This window comes from Lichenostomus cassidix, chromosome 4 (genome assembly GCF_008360975.1).
Source record: "Lichenostomus cassidix isolate B80296 chromosome 4, HeHo_3.0, whole genome shotgun sequence".
NCBI lineage: Eukaryota > Metazoa > Chordata > Aves > Passeriformes > Meliphagidae > Lichenostomus > Lichenostomus cassidix.
The window spans coordinates 46,077,537-46,099,423 of record NC_139484.1 but is presented as its reverse complement, the minus strand read 5'-3'; the positions used below and the strand labels follow the sequence as shown (position 1 = coordinate 46,099,423).

The window sequence follows — 21,887 nt, the reverse complement described above, 5'->3', positions numbered from 1 at the left end:
TGAAATACATTTACTAGTAAAAAAAGAACTTTTCTAACCCTGAAGTCTGTAGAAATTCCTTGGTCTTTCAAAAGCTAACCCTATAAAAGCATGGAATCTCCATGAAACAGTGAAGAAATACATACTTTTTTCCAGGCAGTGCTGATACAGAATCTAATGCAGAATCACAATGAAAGGCAGAAAGAGAAGAAATACTTACAAAACTATGTCAAAGTGCTTTGACAGAAAAATTCCTGTTGGTCAGCTAGAGGACATTAAGAATAGCCCAAGCTACATTTTAGAAAAGAGTTTTCTCTTGTTTTATTCCACTTTTCATTTCCATCCACTAATAAAGTATTTCATTCTGATACCAGTTTAAATACTTTGACATACTAATGTCCTGCATGTCTGACACTGGTTTTATAAGAAGCCATAAAAATGATGTGTTGTCATGACTAAACCAGATTACTTGATTGCCTTGTTTGACCTGTTCTATAGATGATACTTTTCATTTTCATCTAAGTGCAAATTCAAGTGATAGCCCTGATGTTCACGCATGCAAATAGTTCAGGTATAAATTTACAAACAGCATTTAAAGCTGCACCTCTCTTTGCCTGAACCTGGAACTAAGAAAGTATATCAGCAGTAAGTTACTAAGCAAATATATTGTTTCCAAGAAGTTTTAATTCAGAAGTACATATTTTACAAATATGAACCAGAGAATCTCTACTGGATTACTAGAAAAGTCTTTCTGGTTTTAACTGTACCTGGATGTGTGAAGTGCTTGATTTTCTTTAGATTTGAAAAACCATCCAAATATACGTTAAAGCACAGAGAAATAAATAGCCTCAACCCTTGAAACTAATTCCTCATGATCAAAGAACTCTCTTGGGTATCACCACTTTCCAGGTCTCCTTGTTGACAATATTTGTGATAACTATTAATGAAAAATTAATTGAAACCAAACAAAATCTCTACTCTTACATAGATCAAGGAATGTCATATTAGGAGCTTGATATGAATATAAAATTAAAAAAGCTTAACCCCCCCATAATTTATGAACCTTGCAATTTTTCAGCAGAGTGTTTACAATTCATTAAATACGTTTGCCTTTCCTCTTCATCACACATTAGTGTTACACTGTGAAGTGTATCACGACTCTCCAAAACTAATCACATAGACAAATATAGAGACAATTCCCTATGAAAATTTCACTACTTGCTGAATTCAGTGCTCAAACACACTGTTTCATTAGTAGAGACCATCTACCATTTGTAGTATTTATATTTCATCTCTAATTATTTTTGTGATGTGCATTTTTAATTCAATGAAAGGGAAGTGAATATGAAGATAGGAAAACTTGTCTATATGTACATTACCCTCATCTCAAAAATACAGTATGACAAGAGGTACGGTTTCATATATGATCTTACCTTCATCCTTCTTCATAATATGAAGGAAGTTACCATTTGTAGATCACATATACATTTCCCATGCAACTATCATTAAATGATTAACATTAAGACCACCACATTTTTCTCTCACCTAAAATACTACAGGCCAGAAGTTAGACTGCAGGAAAGAGGGAAAGACAATATTGGGTTTGAATGTTAGGTCCTCAGTCTCTTTAGTAGATGTAGGACCCTCTTTGTTCCCTGCCAGAGGCACTATTCAGCAGCCAGCAAGTTAATACAATCAATTACAACCAACTACATTTAATATCACAGAATATGGTGACATCACTCATAATATTTTTCTGAAATTACCTTCCCTACACTTTACTGCACTCAGAAGTCTCACTTCCAGTAATCCCAGTCAAAGTTTCTCCCCAAATCCTAGGCTAAGCGGCATTAAAATCTTAGGATTTCACTGCAATTGCATGGGTGAGATTCCCTCTCACAAAGACCACGTGAAAGTATGAGAGGGAATCCTAACAGAAGGGCAGTGGGTGCTGAATACAGCTCTACTCTGCATGGATAGAGTACACCTTAGCCCCTTTGGATTGTTCCAACGTACACTTTTTGGGCAGAGTAGTTTAAGCATAAGAAAGCTGTAGCTAGTTTTTTTTCAGCCTCCTTCTCCCTGCACTGTGAAGTTGTTCCATGTCTATCATTTAAAGCACTTCAGATAGAAGGGTTTCAAATTAAACATTCTGTGTTTATAACACTTAATGCCATAAAGCCAGTTTCAAAGGATAAAACTAATAAAATTTGAGCTAGCCATTTACACATGGAAAGATCAGGTTTTGATTTTGTCCTGCTGACATGGAATATGAATAAGTCAGAGACAGTTTCTTCTAGAGCACTACAAGGACTTTTTGTTCTTCAGTAACAGTATTAGCCCTGGTCAATGTAATGTCACTCTGACAGCAGTAATTTCCTAGCTGATACAGTCTTCCATATTTATAGAAACTGATAAGAATTCTGCTGATTGCTTGTGACATTCTGTCTAGACTTTAGAGAAAGAGAGATCCACTCGAGAAATGAATGTTACATATTAGAACAACATTTGATATGCTAATGTCTAGGACAATAAAATTATCCTAAAAGACACATAACAATTGGTTTTCTAAGGAGTTCAAAATTGGTGGCAACAAATAATATCTGACAGGAAGGACAATTGAAACAATTGATTCAAAAGTAAAGAGATGTAAGACTCTGAAAGAGCTCCTGTGATCATAAGCTCTGACTTTCCTTTATAACCCAAACAAGAGAGTGACCAAGTATTAAACTGTATTCCAGAGAGCATACCCCTCTTTTCCTTTCCTTCTTTTTTACAGGGGTAGGGGAAGGGGCAGAAAGAAAAGAAGAGGAGGGAGAAGACAAGCATGATTTGGAAATTCCCAGAGACTGATAATACATCACACATAAGTGATAAATAACCCCTTGGTTACTGCAATCATTAAAACAATCTGCTTTTTGAAAATGAGCATTTTATTGGGCTGCCAAGCAGGAATTTTAGCCTAGCTCTAGCTTTCTGGTGTTGGATTTTATTTCATTTTATTATATTTATTTTATTTTAGTGCCCCTGAATAGCAATTTTATTATTGCCTCAGTTTTGTTGCTCACATAAATCTGCTTCCCTCTCAACCCGTTCTCAGTTTAAAAATAACAAACAGGTTGTGCACCATAGCCCTACTCTGCTGGAATATTACCCAGTCCTTTGATCATATGCACATCTCTTCTCTAAACCCTCAGAGATACTTAATTAATTATTCTCGTTGCCCCTAGGGATGCCAGGCCTGCATGCAGACCTCCCTGAAGGCTACACCTTAGTCAATTAAGAATATTTAGAACTCCCCTCTCCCTCTGAAAACTCTCCTGCCAGCATGTACAAGGATACATAGTGACCAAGAGATTTCTTGATTGTTCTCAAGCTCAATACTTGATACAATCCCCTTAAATTCAAAGGCAAAAGCATCTATACTAAAAGTAAACTCAGAAACATATTGGAGAATAAACTTTGTGGGTTTATGCTTGCACTTGTAACTTGAGTTTGATAAATCTGAAAAAACATGCAGGATGCACTTTAGCAACACAATACATCATAATGACATCTTTTGTCTATACATCATAAGGAGAACATTATCATGTATGAATTTAAAACTAAATTTACAGATTCAAGATTTAATCTGCCAGGGAATTATGCTTCATCTTAGTAAAACCTTCAGCAATATCAAAAATTCTAAATTTGCAGATTTTTAAAATTTGATTACTTAATGAATATTCAAACATCCCATAGGATGGTTATCAGAATTTAAATGACCAATTACCATAAATTCTATTCACATTGATTAGGAAGGATTCCTGCTGTAGTATTTTCACTGATACTGTCTTAAAAAAAGCCCAACACTTTCCAACATATTTTTACAAAAAATACAAAAAAGGGGCTTATCCTCTGAACCATCATGGTACAATTCAAGTAGCTGAATGAAAGACAAAGCTCATTTTCTAATGCTGCAGCTACCCCTCCATTCCAACTCATTGAATTTATTTACCACAGCTGTCCTCATCACTGTCATCCTCACAGTCAGCTTGACCATCACACCTTCGGGATGCCAGGACACACCTCCCAGAGCGGCACTTGAAGTGACTGGGTGAGCATTCTGTCAGTGACAAGGAACAGGGAGAAACAGCACTCCATAAGCTGCAAGTTTAATCATGACATGGGCATGCACTTATCACCAGGGCTGTTTCAGAAGGGTAAATGCCAGGGACAGAAAACTTGTGCAACTGAAGCTATGAATCAGGTGAGACTCTTGATAATTGCACTGGGAATGTGGTGGAGCAATACTTTCCAGAGCTCTCCCTCACATGCTGCCCTCTGTCAAATTTCATTGCTTTGCCAGATCACTGGCATACAATGTTTAGACTGTGGGTATGAATTTCCTAGCTACTCTCCTCACCATTGTGCTGTTGTGTGTTGTGTTGAAATGAGTATAAGAAATCCCCAGGATAAAAAAAAGAGATTGACTATAACGTCTATGTGAACTAATAAAACCAGGTATAAATGTCCACTAATTAACCCTTTCATTGTTTCTGCCTCTTACAGTACCATTTGGGACAAAGGAGTAGTGCTGATCTTTAAGGAACTGACAGATCCTTAAAGAGCTGGCAGAACTTTAAGGAACTCTTCCATTGAGCACAATAGCTAGCAATACCCAGGAGTAAGAAATCCAGCAAAGAAACCAAGAGACCAGCATGGCTGAGTAGGGAAATTCAGTCTGGAATAATTTCCATAGTTTAAATATATTATAAAGGCAAGGTATGAAAAACAAACACCAGTGACTTTGGGAACCCATTTAAATATTTTCTTTGCTGTTACATGTATAGGAGATACCTTCTACACCTTCATCTGGTGTTAGACAAGTTTGGTTGTCTGAGTTCTCATCTGGAAACTGAGTGCAGTCTGTATCTTCTGGCCACTGCAGACCTACAATCCCAAGCACAGCCTCACAGCGTTCCTTAGACTGTACACATAATGTCCTGAGAAAACAAAGCAGAATTGCACGAAGTAATGAATAATGAATGTCTTAGAAATTCCCAGATACTGGAAGTTATTAATCCTAGCCAAAGTTAAAGATGAAGATCAAGAAAAAATCAGTTAAAGAGATGTTTTAATATGAAAAATAACACATATATCAAAGAATGCTACTGTTGAAACATTATTTTAAGCTACTGTTATGCAGTTATAAGTCATTATGTTATAAATAGGTTAATAATAAGCAAATAGAACTGCTTACAAACATGCTCTCCTCTGTAAGAGATGGCAGAGAACGTTTTTTAAGAAGCATTAACTGCTCTCCTTCAGGGGAAAAAAAAAACCAAGCACATTTTGTACTAGTGAAATGCTACCTCTTCTGATGATGCTGCCTCAGAAACCATGTGGTTTCAGATGGACAAAATATTTATATCTGCAAACAAAGCAGTGAAGAACTCCCCAGGAAATTCAATAAAATTACAACTCTAGGAAAAGCAAAGCACAGATCAACCCAGTCATGCAGCTGTTGTCAGTTAGACAAACAGAAGCTTGTATCACATCTGGAAAAGGCATGAACATATTCCTCCTGCAGCATTTTTTTTTTAAACCATATAAAAGATGGGACTCACTACGCAAAATTCAATCAATCCATTGAGAAGAATATCCTGTCTCTCAAAATACCCACTGTCAAATGCATCAAAATTACAAAGAGAAAAATGCATAATAGAAAAATCCCCTAATGTTTTAAACTTTTAGCCACTACTTTTGCCTGGAATCCTAGCTGATGTACTGTTCAATACAATAGTCTTGTCTTGTATCTGTGGAACCTTGAATCTCTGCTTTTTTCAACTGTCTCTTTCTTTAATCTTTTTTGTGGAGTGTTAACTAGGCACTACAGAATTAGGAAGCTCAACATCCTTTTCATCACTTCCTCCAAAGAGAAAATTGAATCATGCTTAACAGGTATTTGTCTAAGTGGTTTTGAAAAACTTCATTTAGCAAGATTTCATATATTTCCTTATCACAGGAAGTATATGTACTATGTACAGAAGTATATTTCATATATTTCTCATACACAGGTATCTATTGTATTCCTTATAGCTAACCTATGGCTCTCCTGATGTACTTTAAATCCTTTGCTTCATGATTTAACCTAAGAGAATATGGTGAAGAATTGATTTATTTTCGCAGAGAAGCTCAATTTTACCTATTTGAAGGCTATGATATTACCCTACATCTTTTCCAGACCCTGCAACTCATTGCACATTTCAGATTACAGTTCCTAAATCTATGATGACTTGGACTTTTTTCTACTGTTTCAAAGAAAATTCTCCTTTGTTCTATAGATTGAAAAGTCTTCAACCACAGGATCCCACCCTTTTTTATTTTTCAATTTCCTTCATATCATTTTTAACTTGCCTTTATTTGATTTGATTCATATTTATAAATCTTCCTTCTAGAAAGAGACATTCCTTTCATGGAAAAGACCCTCCTTTCATGAAAAGGATTTTATTACACTCATTTTCAGATCTTTTGACTAATGGAACTTCTTTATTTTCCTGCAATGAACTTTGGAAAATGCTGTGACCAAAACCAACAAAACAAAGCCATATGGAATGAATTCTTTCACGCCCTTTTGAGAAAACAATACATCATTAATATTCACAAATTATTAACTACATTAATAAAAGTCAGTGTTTTTCCACACCAAACAATTCACCACTGAGTTGAGTAACCATGAGTGGATTGCCATTAGTTAACCTCCTCAATATCAATAAGGTTGACTGACACTATTTTATAACCTCACATTCCTGAATGCCAGAATTTTCATTTTCCAATGACAAAAAACAAAACCCACAACAAAAATATGATAATACAGCAGAGACATCTAAGCCATTTCTGTCCTGTGTTCTCTGCACACTCAGATCTTTGGTCAAAGCTGACATTTTCCAAGATTTTAAAAGCCATCTAGTTGTCTGTCTCTGGTGAAAGAATTAGAATCTGTTTAATCTTCAAAGTAGGTCTGGACTAATATTATCAACACCTTAACAGAGATGAAGAGCAATGTTCAGAAATTGAAAACTTGATAGATCATGAATGTTATAAATAACAATAAGTTCAGTTCTTTAAAAAAAATCTCTTTACCTGTGTTCTTTACCTTGAATAAAACTTTATGAAGACTGTTACAGTTAAAAAATAAAGCATGACAGCTGAACTAACATAAAGACAACAAAAGCCTTGCAAAGCATGGACAGTTGTTTTATACAAGGGGAGTAGAATTAAAGTAATTTAATTATACCCCCTGGACCGAAACAAAGAGACCCACATGCCTGTATTTAAAAAAAACAAACTAATGCATCTCTGATATCAAAGTTTATATTATAATAGATCCAGAATCAGAACATTAATGTGTAAATTCCTGGTTGGAAAGTACACTTTGACTTAAAAAGTGTAACACTGAAAAACTGCATTAGCTGAACTCAGTTTCACATTTCCAGGAAAAGACAGGTGAAACAATATGTACATCCTGTTAAACTCAACTAACCACTGATATATTTGAACAAAAGGGCAGTTGTTTTGAAAGTCAGCAGCAGATTCTCAGAATACAATTTCTCTGCTGACAATGTAACATTTTGTCTTCTTGGAGCCTCAAACTGTAAAGTAAATTTATGTTTATACTGACATATCAAATTTATTTAATTTTTATTGGCATTTGGTGATTTGTTTTAATTTCTAAAACATTTTTAGGTTCCTACATTATACATGTATCTGAAATTTGTCCTAAAATTATATCGTTAAGAACATACTACAGATCTAGTGGGACCTTCAAAGGTATCCCTTCCAGATAAAACCAGATCTCTATTTGTGACCTAACATAAGAGTGAAACCTAAAAACTATTATAAAAGTAGAGCTTTGTATCTTACAATTTGAAGTTATATGTTGTATATTCAATTTGGTCTAAATTTGATGTTACCCTGCTTTGAGCAGGAAGTTGGACCAGATGACTTCTAGGGGTTCCAATCAAATTAAATTGTTCTATGCTTTCTATAAATTCCTCTTCATCTGTATGATACTTTAAATTTGAAGAATATTCAACTGTATCATGATACTCCCTAAAATCTCTTAGCCAGGTGTGACAGTAAAGAGCATATCATTTATGTTCCTCTACATTAGAATAAGGAAGTCCAATTTTTATTTATTATACTGCATTCTTTAAAAAAGAAGCACCTTTATTTTCAAACTAGCAAGCCTGACACAGACCTTACACAAACCCTTCTGTAACTTTGCAGCTATCCTGCATGCAATATTTTTTTTCCCATTAGGTTCCTATGTAAGAATTTAACAGTATATTCACAAACTTCCTTGTTCACTCTTAAATTGCACTAAGAAGCACATCACTAGATAAAGAAATGTTATCTATTTGTCTACAATATCACATGGTAGGAAATTTTAGAATGTACTGCAATTTTCAGTGCACTTTTCTTTCAATACAGAAGATGTTAATTGATCAATGTTGTCAAGGTAAGCCCAACAAAAGAGGCAGAAATACAGAATAAGAAGGCTCTAGCAGCCAGTAGCTCAAAGGGCTCTGCCTGTTGATCAAGTTTATTAGCTCTCCTAACCTGCAAGAACTGCGTGCTAATAAAGCCATGAGATCTACAGGACACAGTCTCTTTCAAACAATATAGGCATAACTTTTTAAAAGCACAGTGATGTTACTTGATGAGGATGGTAGAATAGCTTATCTGACAAGCAGAAAACCTAAGTCAGCCTGTAATTCAGAAAGATGTGGCACTCCTAATTTAGAAAAGTAAACATTCATTAAAATCTCAGTGTTTTTTGAGCATTTGGAGAGGGCTTTGCATCAAGTAATGTACTAATGCAAGGAACTATTTCAAAATGCTAATGTTCCGAATTTAATTTATTCTATGTTTAAACACCCTTTACAGTGGTGCAATTCTAATCAAACACACAGAAATGCAAAATGCTTCATACAAAGCTCACAGCATCCTTCATGCCAACTTGCTCAACAGTGGAGCGAGCAGGTTTGCAGCACACTGGGTGACAAACTGGCTGAAGGGTGCTGGCAAATAGAGCTCCATCTGGCTGGTGACAGGTCACCTGTGCTGCTCCTCTGGTTCAGTACAGGGCCTCTCCTGTTCAGGACATTTGTCAATGGCCTGGATGCAGCTGTTTAGTGCATCATTAGCAAGTTTGCTGATTGTACAAAACAGAGATGGTGACTCTCAAAGGACAAGAGGCCTTTGCATTGTGCAATCATCAAGGGCATGGAATTCAGTAAGAACCAATGCCTGATTCTGCTCCTAGGATGAAATAGCACCAGGTACAAAGTGGAGAGAAGCCCTGCAGAGAGTGACCTGGGCATGCTGGTCAGCAGTAGCCTTTTGCTATGGAATTCCAAAACAAAATTTCTAGCATTTTCAATGAAAGCATAAAATTGAGAAAAACTACTATGACAGACACAGTCAAGAATTAAATTAAATATGTTTAAGTATAGTACCTGCAAGGTGGGATCCGCTGATTTGTATGGGGGTCACATTTTGGTACTAAGATTGTACAGGCAAAAAACATCAGGTACTTGTAGCAGTTGGTCTGAACCAAAGCTGGGAAAAGGGAAGACTCCCAGCTGATAGAGGCTTCCTTCTGTGTCCTGTGGCCCAGGTAGTTAGGGTAATAGGTGTAATTGTAAGGCAAGTTCATACAAAGTTCCAGAGTAATTGGTTCACACTGACCTTTCACAGAAAGAAAACAAACAGAACCACAAATTGTGTGAGATTAAATTAAATACAGAAGAAATAATAGCATACATATTTAACGGATTTATCAATCAGGGGATATCTTCTCAGGTTCAAGAAACTAAAAGCGCCAGAGACAGAGATCCCTTATAAGCCTATTCATACCAGTAAAGGTTGGTTTGAATTCTGCCTACCTCATAACCCATTAAGAGACTTTTATTTCCTTATTAATATTCATTAACTTCCTGAGTGTCATCTTAACTTTACAATGGTGCAATAAATCATCCTTTAAAAACAGATTCCTTCATTTAAAATCTAGATTATGATGATTTTTAAGAACTCCTGTACAGTACAGCAACACACTTCCCACTGGTGTACTTACCATGCTACCATAACACACCTCACATTGACAGAGCAATTGCCAAAATTAAGAAGACAGGAACCATTGGATACTTTGGGTTGGAAAGGATCTCAGGAAGTCTCTACTCCAATGCCCTGATCAAAGCTTGGTCAACTCTGAGGACTGATTATCTTTCTCAAGGCTTTGTACAGCCAGGTCTTAAACAAATCTCTAGGGAGAGAGACTGCAAAATTTCTCCCTATAGAAAACACAAGCCAGGATTTACTTTTAATTTGGTTTTTTTTTTGTTTGTTTGGGTTTTTTTTGGTTTTTTTGTGCTTATCAAGATCTGAAGGAGGAGGGACAATAGGGACAATTAGGTTATGTATTCCACAAGCATTGAGCAAGAGACAGTCTACATGCCAATAATTTAATTCAGTTAAGACATAACTAAAAATAAAGGAGAATGATAAGCAAAGACAAAACAGATGCAACAGCTCTAAGTCCAAATGATTATAGATATTATAGCTACATACAAAAATTGTCTGACTTTTTGGGGTTTATCACAACAAGTTTTGAACTAGCCAATTATTTGGGATTTTAAAAATTGTATAGCTTTTTTACCTCTTCTCAAATTGATCTTCAGAAATATTTATTTTTCAATTTTCCACCATAACAGAAATCTACAGAAAGATTTTCACTTCAATTCAGACTGAAATTCAACTTTCTATTTAGCAATAAGATGATTGTGAAATTATTTAAACTTACTTACTCTGGATATATGAGAAGGTTTTCCATGAAAAACTCTACTATTCAAAAGTAAAAAAAAAAAAAAAATCATATATTTGCCTATTCCTGGAGCAAATATACCTTAATGTGGTTAATATTCTCCTCTAGCCAGTTGCTAGCATCAGTTGCTAGAACAGTGTGGTGACTGTGTCATCCCATAGTTGTATCTTTGAAAGAAAGTTGAAAGAAGACCCAACAGTCAATTATTCAGGTGATCAGCTGAACTGGGCACACTGTCTTGGTCTGGCATTCAGTGTTATAACTTCTTTGACTATTTACCTCTAATCTGATGATAACAAAGGTCCTTTCATATCCAGCTTTTCCTCACTGCTCAGTCCTGGCATACTACCAATACTGAACTATTTCTGTCATCTCAAACAACTTAGTCACATCTTTGGTGTATATGAGGTTCATTGACCTTAAAAATTCTCCTCACATTACTGCCATTTCCTTTTCTTCATGATGAACCATCCCTTGTCCTTCCACACTCTTGCCTGAGATGCTCAGATCAGTTTGGGCTCATCTTTTGATTTTGGCCAGTAAACATCTTTTCTTTGATGTGTATAGAACATTACATGTTCATCAGTATTTCATGATGAACACAAAAGTATATGCAATATTCTAAGTGTTTGTATAACACAACATTATTCAAGATTAAAGGGCTGATTTGCACATAGACCATTGTCTTTTATTATGCCTCATATTTGTAGGGGCTTAAGTGAATTCTGGAAGAAAATTTAGTCCATCGAAATTCTGCTGGAGGATAGGTCTTCACAAGTTTTCAATACAATTACACTTTTCACCCTGTGTTTAGAAAGCTTCTATTACATTATGTGCAAAACTGTTGTTGCACATTTGAAAATAATAACTTTGACTCTCACACGTAATTGCTGACAATCCAGAGAGTAACAAATAGAATATACGCTCCAGGAGAACATCTGACTCATTCTAAATAACCCAAGTGTTATTCTTTCCCTCTGAGTCTGTCCTCCAGTTTAAGAGGTCCTGCTACTCCCTTATTTATAACACATGTGAGTACAACCTGATGAGTGGGGAACAAGGAATAAAATTCATTCCACCTTTTATCCTAAATTAGAAGAAACAACCAAAACAAACAAAAAAAAACCCCAAGCCAACAAAAAAACCCCACAAACCGAGACACTACCACACAGACTATGCCTGGATTTAATATCTTCCTGCGTTTATTATTAGCTTGCTCTATTCACTGGAGTATCTATAACCACTCTGTGCAATCTGTGTCCAGAAACACTAGCAGGAAAAAAAGTGCTCATGGTCAGAGCTTCATTATGCTCTTGTGTTTTATTTTGTGCCAATTGCCTCTGATCCTGTCATTGAGCCCTATCTTCTTTACACTCTCCCTTCAGATTCTGTTGTCCTAAAAATGTTGTGAATACATTATAATGCCAGCCTAAACTGATCTGATATTATCACACATGGAGAACATCCATTGTATTCAATATTGGCAAATGTGGCCTACGCTTCGGGATTTTTCAACCATATAGTTATGTGGGCCAAAAAATACTGCTTTGTCAAAAATCAAAATTTCCATGAGAATTCTCACTTCTTGTCAAAGATAAAACAACTCTGGTCAAAATATGAAGATTGAAAATAACATGAAAAAAAGAAATAGTACTTCCAGATGTTATGCAAGAAAAATCTCTCCCAAATTGAATTGCTGTTCCATTGTGTATAAACAATTAAATATTCACTGGACCAGAAAAGGAGAAAGAGTGGTGGTCCAGAAGACTAGTTCAGATTATGTGTACTCCTGCTAAGAACTTCCATTGCCCATAATACATCAAGGAAACATCTTCTCTAAAAAGCTCATGGGTTTCTCATGATACGGCATAGGAACATTGCTTTAATATTCATATATTCCATGTCAAAAATCATAAAATCATAGAGTGGTTTGGGTTGGAAGGTGCCTTGAAGATCATCTTTAACAGGAGATCTTGCTGCCCTTAGCTGTTAAGGGGAAGGTGTAAATAAGACAGAACCAGACTCTTTGAAGGGTGCAGGGACAGGATGAGAGGCAAGACATGAGCTGTTACACAGACAATTCCAAACACCTATATGGAGAATATAAGTATTCTTATATAAGAATATAAGATGAAAATGCCCTAACCCTGAAACACATCTCTCAGAAAGTCTGTGGAATCTCTGTCCCTAAGGACAGAGCCGCTCAGCTGTACGAGGTCATGGGGGACATATCTTAATTGGCACTGATCTGATCAGGAGTTTGGGCTTGTTGACCAAAGGTGTAACCTAACTTCCTTCTAATGCTAAACATGGTACATAAGATTATTGCTTTACAAAAACTTAGGCAAAGCATTGATAGAAGCACATGCAAAGCATTTATGCTTTATAAAGTATCTTATAGCTTTACTTTGGCAGCATCTAAAGGCCCCAGCATGAGTGATGTCTGTCACAAACACTTGAAGATCATAGTCACAGCTCTAGAGAGAATATGGAACTCGGACTAGTTGACCTTCCCATGTCCATTCCATTCTAAATGGAATAACATTATCCACACAAGCTCCCACATAGTATCAAACCATACCCTACAGAGATAACTGCAGCACAAAGCAATTGCATATGAATTGTGTAGAAATAGTCTGTAAATGAAGCCAAGCCTGCCCATGTGCCGAGGTGACCTGAATTCATGTGATTGCATTAACACAACACTAAGTTTTAATTAATTCTGAGTAATTTTTACCACAGTTCTGCCCTGCTTTCAAAACATAGACAAATATATTTTTATTGATTACCTGTTCATGTTGCTGCATTGCACAAGTGAGAAAAACAGCTATTCAGAAGCAAGTGCACAATTACTACAAGAACCTTACATGGAATGCTATAGTACAGCACAGAGATATGAGGATACACAGAGCTGAAGACCCTGATCTTCTACAATATGTATTAGTCAGAAGAACAATTAGTTTTTTCCAGTTTGAATACCAAAATTATTCCTTCATAAAGGTCTAAAAGTTCTCCTGACTACTAAATACAGCAACATAGGGTTTTTTATACTTGGAAAATAAATCAGTATCTTCTGTTTTACACTTACACTACACTCTTTATATAGACACCACATGTCATTAAATGCTAAGAAAAAGTGCAACGGTAAACACCCATGAACAAAATATAAAAAATTCACAGAAGAGAAAATTAAAATACCCCAATGTCAAATGTCATAAATCCTAGTACATTAATAACCAAGAGTTTTGATAACACATTTGTTTCAACATTGCTGTTTTCAAAGCTTAATCATTAGACATCTGCGTTAGCTAGAAAATGAAAATATTACTTACTGTGTCTTACCCTGCATCCTCATTATAATCTAAAACAGTGACACAATGAAGCACGTAACCTACTTACTGCAGTTTGCCTGGCTGTTTCTCATCTCACAGAGAGAAGTTCCACAGGGATCAGGGCAAGAAGAGCACCTCTGGTCTCCCTCCTGACAGAGGGTTTGATCTGGGGGAAATTAGAAATGCACTTTTCAAATTATTTGCCAAACTAATAAAAATGACTGGAGTGTAATGAGAAAGTAAAGTGTTTACATAGAAATGCAGTATTTCCTTTACATAGTTCAGTAAGTACCCAAAAGCATTCATTTCAAGTGCAGTAAAGATGTGCTGTAAGGAAGAAAAGTGTCTGACACTGCCCAGATCCCACTTTTCTTACTCCTACATTAAATACAAAAATTTATATCCCAGCTGCTGAATGAGAGGTATGGATCTCTGAATGACATTCACCATAAACCTCTAGCAGAGTATGAAAAGTCATGTAAATCACATTTCTAAAAGAACAATAGGTCCTAGCTGAATGAGAACACCCTCTGGGAATTATTCTTCAGTGCCATTCAGCTGATTTGCTTCTCATTTTATGGTTGCTTTGGCTGACAATAAAAGATATCCTGAAGAAAGGTCATCAGAGCTGAAACTTTATTGTCCTCTTTGACTGGTTAAAGAACAAACAACAACAGAAAGAAATTTAAAAATGCTTATGGTCCTAATAATGGACTTCAGAATAAATAAAACTAATATTTCATCAAAAGTTTCTGAGCATACTACCCAGGTAGTTACTTCATCTGACAAATCCCTGGACTTCTCTCTTCCTCATAGTTATGACAGCTCCTTTCCAAACCATTAAATTCTCTCTTCCATGTGCAAAATCAGTCATTTAGTTTACTATTCTGTACAGAGAGACTAAATAGATGAAGTTTATAATCTTATCCTGTTTAAAATGGCTGACTGCCCCAACTGCTTAGTGTTTGTATTGCACTACTGTCCATGAACACTAATCATTCATCCCTCCCTTGGGCATACAGAAGGTGCTGAAGAAACATCTTGTTGCAATGACCTTGACAACAATCTTGTCTAAAGGAACCAATGATTTAGCCATATCTACCATAAATATTGATTTACTTCCGTTCATACACGTCATATATCGAAGCAATAGCAGTATTTTCTCTGCTAGAGCAATTGACCATCTTACAGCTTCACCTGATTGCAAAATGGAACTTGAGAGATAGGGAAAGCCTTTTGACTTCCAAAGCTATCCCAAATATTTATACTCAAATTATTTTTAAAGTTTGCTCCAATTCATTCCTATCCCACAATGGAAGAGTTTATAAACTATTTAAAAATCCCTGTGCTACAGTGTAGGTTCCTTTGATCCTAGCACAAATAATGCTGAATTTCTACAAATACACTCTACTCTGTCTTTTGAAGAGGTCACAGAAGCATTTGTGAGTACATCTAAATGAGATTTCTATAGTCAAAAAATGAATGAGAGCACAGATGCCATACCTTAAGTTTCCTAAAGGTATCTAGTGAAAGAGACCACTTTTCTCATTCAGATAGAGATGAAGCAATGGCCATCTGTAATCTCTGAATGTATATACTTGTAATAGGACACAAGGTACCCATATTCTTTTATAGGCAAGTGGAAGTCACTTCACCTTGACCTCAAATTTTTATGCCGATTTCACACATTTACTGTGTTGGTAATAAAACCAACAGCCCAGACTGTGTTAGGCCTGACTTCACTGACTCCAATAGACATACCCACATTTTTTTATTTGATTTGTAGAGCAGAGAAGTCTTTGCAATAAGTGAATACCCTACTACATTTTTTGCAATTGCTGGAAACAACAAAATACAAAAGAAATACAATAGTAAGTTACAAACAAGAATTCTGCCTTGCTTTTGTATGGACTTTGCAATAAACTAAAGATGAATGAAGTCCAAATTCTGCCAACATATTCCCATGCAAATGAGGATGGGTGGGATATGGTTGCCTAAAGAAAGAATTTTGCTCTACACAATATGGCAAAATACAGGATAGAACTTTTGCATATTGATGAATTAATAACCTTGTTTGTATGAAAAAGCTCTGCAGTTTAAAGCCAAGCAGAAAGATCTTTTAGCATGTAGTGAGAACATTGACTATATAATTATCACCCCATACTACCGCTTGAATATTTTAACTTATACCTGTTCATCATACCAAAAAAAAAAATTTAACCATTGTTTTGACAGCAAAAGGGGAAAAAAAGCAGGTAACAAAATACCTCACTGACTTCTAGCCCACATCATGCAACAGAAATGGAGGACAAAAGAATTCATAGAATAAGACTGAGATTGGACATCAAGAAAGAAGAAAAAACACTGAACATTTTGTGAAAGTGCACAGTCAGACCTGAGGACAAAATCTTGCTTCTGGGTTTTCAGATAGCTACAGTCAGAACTAGAAGATATTTCACGCAAGAGCTTTTTATATTTTCAACAACAATAGCAAAGAAAAGTAACGATAACTTCTGTGAAATTAGCAAAGAAAAGTAATGATTAATTTCAGCTTCTCAGCCATTTTTTGGAATGGAGGTATTTAAATTGGAGTAGGAAGATCCAAATAACTTAGTATGAACAGAAGGGACTGAGTATCATGCTTATGAAAGGATTTCTTCTAGACTGGTTTCCTAAAGAAATGAGGCTTATATAATGACACTGTGTATTTATCTTATAATAATAGCTCTTTCCTATTCCAACAACTTTTAAATAGCTTGTCCTATTACCACTGCATTGGTCAGCACTAGCTTTCTATGTAAGGTTAACTATTTTAATCTCTTTAAAATAAGATTAATAAGATAAAGACATTAATAATACTTGCATTGAAGGAAAGGCTGCACTCTGAACCTATACCTTACCAGAAATAAGAGAATTACATCTGAAAAATACCTTCAAATGTTGAAATCATTACAACATGACAGCATTGCTTTCTGAGTGTCTTTGGAAACCATGTTCTGTGGCTCAAGACAGTGCATAGTTTCCTCTTCTCTTGTACAGAGCATCATAAAACAGCTATCAAGTAGCTGTGAAAACTTACATTCTCATATATTTTCTTTTAGTCACATTAAATCATTTGTTTACTCATGAAAACATCCTTTCTCTGATTCCCAATTTCTGATAAGAAAGGGATCTAGATGAGAAAATTCCTCCTCAAATGACACCAATGCCTGTAATAGATTCTCATTGCTCCAAACAATGTATTTCAAGTAACAGCTGATAAAGCAGATAACTAAATGCTATGCTAAATATCACCTCCACTTCTTCAACTTTTTTGCGTTTTCAAGTACTAAAAGAAGCCTGCTTACAAATGCCTGTGTGAAAGCACACACCAACCAGCTTCAGCAAGAATTATTTGAAAGGTAAAGAAAGTCATTCGTCAGATAGCTTTAGTTAAAGGCACTGCAGAACACAGCAGTCAATAGTAGGTTTAGTAAGAAGAATAAAAGAAGGCATATCCTTACTTTCACTGCAGTTTTCTTCATCACTTCCATCTTTACAGTCATTATCTCCATCACACTGGAATGCACTAGGAATGCACTGCCCATTTCTGCACTCCACCAGACCCTGACTGTGACATGCTAGAGACAAGAAGAAATTTCAAAAGACAATATTCTGATCAACTTAGCTTAATGAAGGTCTACATTACATCTGAACATCATCTTGAAGTTATTTTAGGAGGAGCTGGTAACACTGCTTAGCATTGAAGATCATGAGGCATTTTTCATTATGTCTTGGCTAAATTTTCAATAGCTACAGCTGTGCTGTTCTTTAACTACAGAGATTGAAACTATGTATGTCGGATATTAGCAACAGGCTGAGATGAAGTTTTAGCTTCTCCAAGAAAAAAACCTTCATAATTTTTACTGATATAGTGGAAACATTACAACTTAAATAAAAGCTAATTCTGTAATTAACAAGAAGCTGAAATACAAAGCAACACTTTAATTCTCAACAAAGGCAACAAATATTAAATTTGCTGCGTCTGTCTATCAAGAACAGACATTTGTCAAGTGTGAACTTCTGAAATTAAATAAATTTATAGTTTTTCCTTACTAGTGAGCGTACCAGTTATCTTATTTATTATTATTATTATTATTAAAGAAAGAAAATAATAATTTATAGATTAAGGGAACTTACAGCAATTGATCTCATCTGATTTGTCTATACAGTCATGGTCACCATCACATACCCAATCAGCTGTTATACATCTCCCATCTCCACACTGATGATGTGTCACTGGATTACAATCTACATAGAATGGAAAATTGAAGAAAAATAAAAAAGGTGCTCAGTTACCTTTTGTATATTTTTTTATTACTGATCAACTGTTCTATGTTTATTAGCTAATCTTCTAATTAATGAGCCATTTTTTATTAATGAATTACATTAAGAGAATTTCTGTCTCTGCAGGTTTTTTTTGCAGCTGGTAGTTACACATACTCTTGATTGTATTGCCTGTATAATGATGCATTCATTCCCTCTCTCAGGTGCACAGCCGTGACCATTTGTAAATAAACAACTTTCTAAGATTTGTTAAACACATTAGAAGGTCTTCTGGCTTACCATCTCACTGAATGATTTTCAGTTAACCAATATTCTCAGTTACCATCAGAAAAAATAATTTCCTACATTTATCTTTTTACTAAGACATTTTAAAAAATGTTTCTCAACTTCAGAAACTGTATTTTTTGCATGTACTTGGAATTTTCCACAAGAATTATCTACAAAGAAATTATTATCTTCATCTTACTCTTCCTACTGAATGAACAAAAAAAGGAGAGCATTCTGTTTAGCAGGCTGACTTTACACCAAAATAAACAGAGAGAATAGACACAGTCCAGTCCTCCAAATTTGCTATGAAAACAAATTACAGCATGTACAAAACCTTAGATTTTAAAAATTGTGTAGAAAAAAAACTATGTCAAGGTAGGAAAGAGAGGAGATAGATTAATGTTTAGAAAATCTAAATCATCTTTAAACAAAGATTATTTCTGAAAAAACCAAAACATTAAATAACATGACAAGAAAGTATTGAAAGATCTTAGAGTGTGCTTAATCTGGAGAAGAAATATAAAACAAATCTCAGGAAAGGAAATGCACCTTGATTTTCAGGTTTTAAATTCCTCATGTTTTTCCTTAGAAAAGTAAAAGGAAAAAAGTGAGAAATAATATTCTAACTCAAAGAATTATTTTAGAAAACTTAATTTTTCTAAGGTGTAGTAACAGGACCAAAAGTTAGTTAAAATAAGGCTTTCTAAGTTTTCCAATATTTACATATGAAGATTATTCTTTTTTGATGGCAGACCTTCATTGTTTCTCCTATGGAAGTTAAGTGTAGGTAGATAGATAAATATAATGAGCCAAAACATGCAAACTTGATTGACAACAGAATTTGAAAGAAACAGAATTTGAGAATCAAAACATCCAAGTTCACTATGAAGCTTATGTAAAACCAGTTCAGCTCTAAAGCAGTTTGTACCACCAGTGTGGAGCCTCTTACCATTTGCTTTACTCCCAGTTAAATCCAGTCAAGCTAGCAGTGAAGAAAACATGACATCTTTTGGAATAAGTTTAAAGCAAATTGAAAATTGCAGTATTTCTTATAAATACTAAACCTTCCAAGATCTGGATTGACCCAGAACTCTCCTTTAAACCTTTTCAAATTGCATATAGAATCTGTGAGCTGGTTTCACTTTGTTCAAATGAGTAAGAGCAGAGTATTTTACTCTTTCAGCAGTTTAAGGAAAAAGATGACTAGCTTAGGCAGTTCTGATATCTTAAAGACTTTAGAAAAGCACAAAACTTTCATTTACCACAATTTTGTTCATCGCTAAGGTCTCCACAGTCATCGTATCCATCACAAACAAAGGTATGATTGAGGCATTTTCCCGTGTCGCAACGAAATGCATCATTACTGCAGTCTACAAAACAAATTTTTGTAAAATGTTTAAGTTACATTGGAACATTCATATAAATTATGAACACTGGAATGTGCTGACTACACACAAGATTAGCTAAAGATACCCTACAATTTAGAGGTCTGCAATAATACTCATGTGTACCAGTTTATGAGAATCTAATACGGAAGAACATGAAAAATCAAAAGCCATTTTTAGACATTTTTACTCTGTTCCTACCAACTGTTTTTTTGATAAATACCATGAGGAGAAAGTGCTCTGGTTACACATATGAACCAAAATGTTTAATCAATTTATACACATAAAATTCTCAAGAAAGGTTGTGGGCTTCCCCATATAGATTACCAGAACAAACCTGAGCACCTGAGCACTTAATATGGCTATTAAGTGGAGCTGAAGATTCTTACAGCAAAATCAAGATCCCTAGACCCTGCTTTTGAGCCTGCCTTTGATCTTACAATGGTTCCAAATGAGCTTTATGCTTAACAAAATTTGGAGCTCAGACTTGTCCTGGTGCCTTCTCATCAAGTAATTCTTATCACTGTGTCCTAGGCTGCAATATAGATGTATTTAGTATTCTATTACCACAAGCTGTGGGGCAGTGGTTGTTATCTCCTATGACACTCCTGAAAAGAGACAATGGGCCATCAAGGACCCACAGCATGACTCATGGAATTCCCTCTTCCTACTGTGAGATGCTCCACCCACGAGGGAGGAGCCAAGCATTCCCACCTGGATATAACCTGGCCTTGGAACTGCACAAGTCAGCCCTGTCTGGGTTCCCAGAGGACAAGAGCTGCCACTGGACCTTCAGGTGGAGACCAGACCTTCCACGGAATCACTGCTTCAACTGAACTACTCCATTTGGACTGCTACCACCACCCTAACAGGGTGTCAGGTTGCATCTGACTCTGTCAGTGTTTTTCCTTGTATTATTGCATTTCTTTTTAATTTTGCTATTAAATTATAATCCTGACTTGGGATCTCCCACTGGTTTGTTTTCAAGCTAATGCACACTGTCAGCCCTAAGTGCATTTAACATTTCTTTTCATGACTGGAGGCATTAGTAAAGCCTGACAGATATTCTCTGAGAATAAGCATAATACTAGAATAGTCAAGTTCAATAAAAACATGGAATCTACATTGTAGTTAAGCATGTTGAAGAGAAGTTGGGATTTGTAATATATGGTCCCATCAGAATTAACTTTTGATTTCAAACACACAATTGGGAAATGGGTAACTCAGTTTCACTGCCTTTTTCTAGGCTTTTCCTTGACCTCTAGCTTTTCAGGGAGAATGCCAAGATACAGAACAGCTGGGCAGACAATCCTTCCTTCCTGTTGAAGCTATGCCACTGGAACCAAGGAAGTCTTTTGTGCCTGTTCTTACTGGCACATGTGGGCATTTAAAATGAGTTCGTTCCTAGAAAACAGAGACAGAGAGAGCTCAAAGAGCAGGGACTGGAACACAAGTGCCTCCTGTCTCCTGAGATGATCAGCCACTAAACAGAATCATGCTACCACTCGCTTCTCTCCTCTTGGCATGTGATTCCTGTGTTCATGATTGCACAGTGGTTCCACTTTGAAAGCAGGATGTCCTTCTAAGGATATTACACACTGAAAGGTGCAGAACTCTTTCAGAAGGTGCAGTGGGGTTTCTATCCCTTCAGATCAATGTCAACTGAGTGTTTAACATCCTAGGTGAAAAAAACCTCTGGAACTTGAACATGAATCACTTTCTTCCCTTCCC

General features: G+C 35.7%; 1 protein-coding gene across 4 annotated transcripts in view; it reads right to left on the bottom strand.

Annotated features, from left to right (window-relative positions):
* The window catches only part of CORIN (corin, serine peptidase), a 119,116-nt gene that overhangs the window by 27,193 nt on the left and 70,036 nt on the right, over window positions 1-21,887 (bottom strand). For all 4 annotated transcript variants that reach the window (XM_085059026.1, XM_085059027.1, XM_085059028.1 and 1 more), the window contains 7 exons: window positions 20,034-20,141; window positions 18,358-18,468; window positions 17,682-17,798; window positions 14,246-14,344; window positions 9,483-9,714; window positions 4,819-4,964; window positions 3,977-4,084 (listed from right to left, as the gene is read on the bottom strand). In XM_085059026.1, the coding sequence (XP_084915152.1) occupies window positions 3,977-4,084; window positions 4,819-4,964; window positions 9,483-9,714; window positions 14,246-14,344; window positions 17,682-17,798; window positions 18,358-18,468; window positions 20,034-20,141 (921 nt within the window). The remainder of the gene's footprint in view (window positions 1-3,976; window positions 4,085-4,818; window positions 4,965-9,482; window positions 9,715-14,245; window positions 14,345-17,681; window positions 17,799-18,357; window positions 18,469-20,033; window positions 20,142-21,887) is intronic.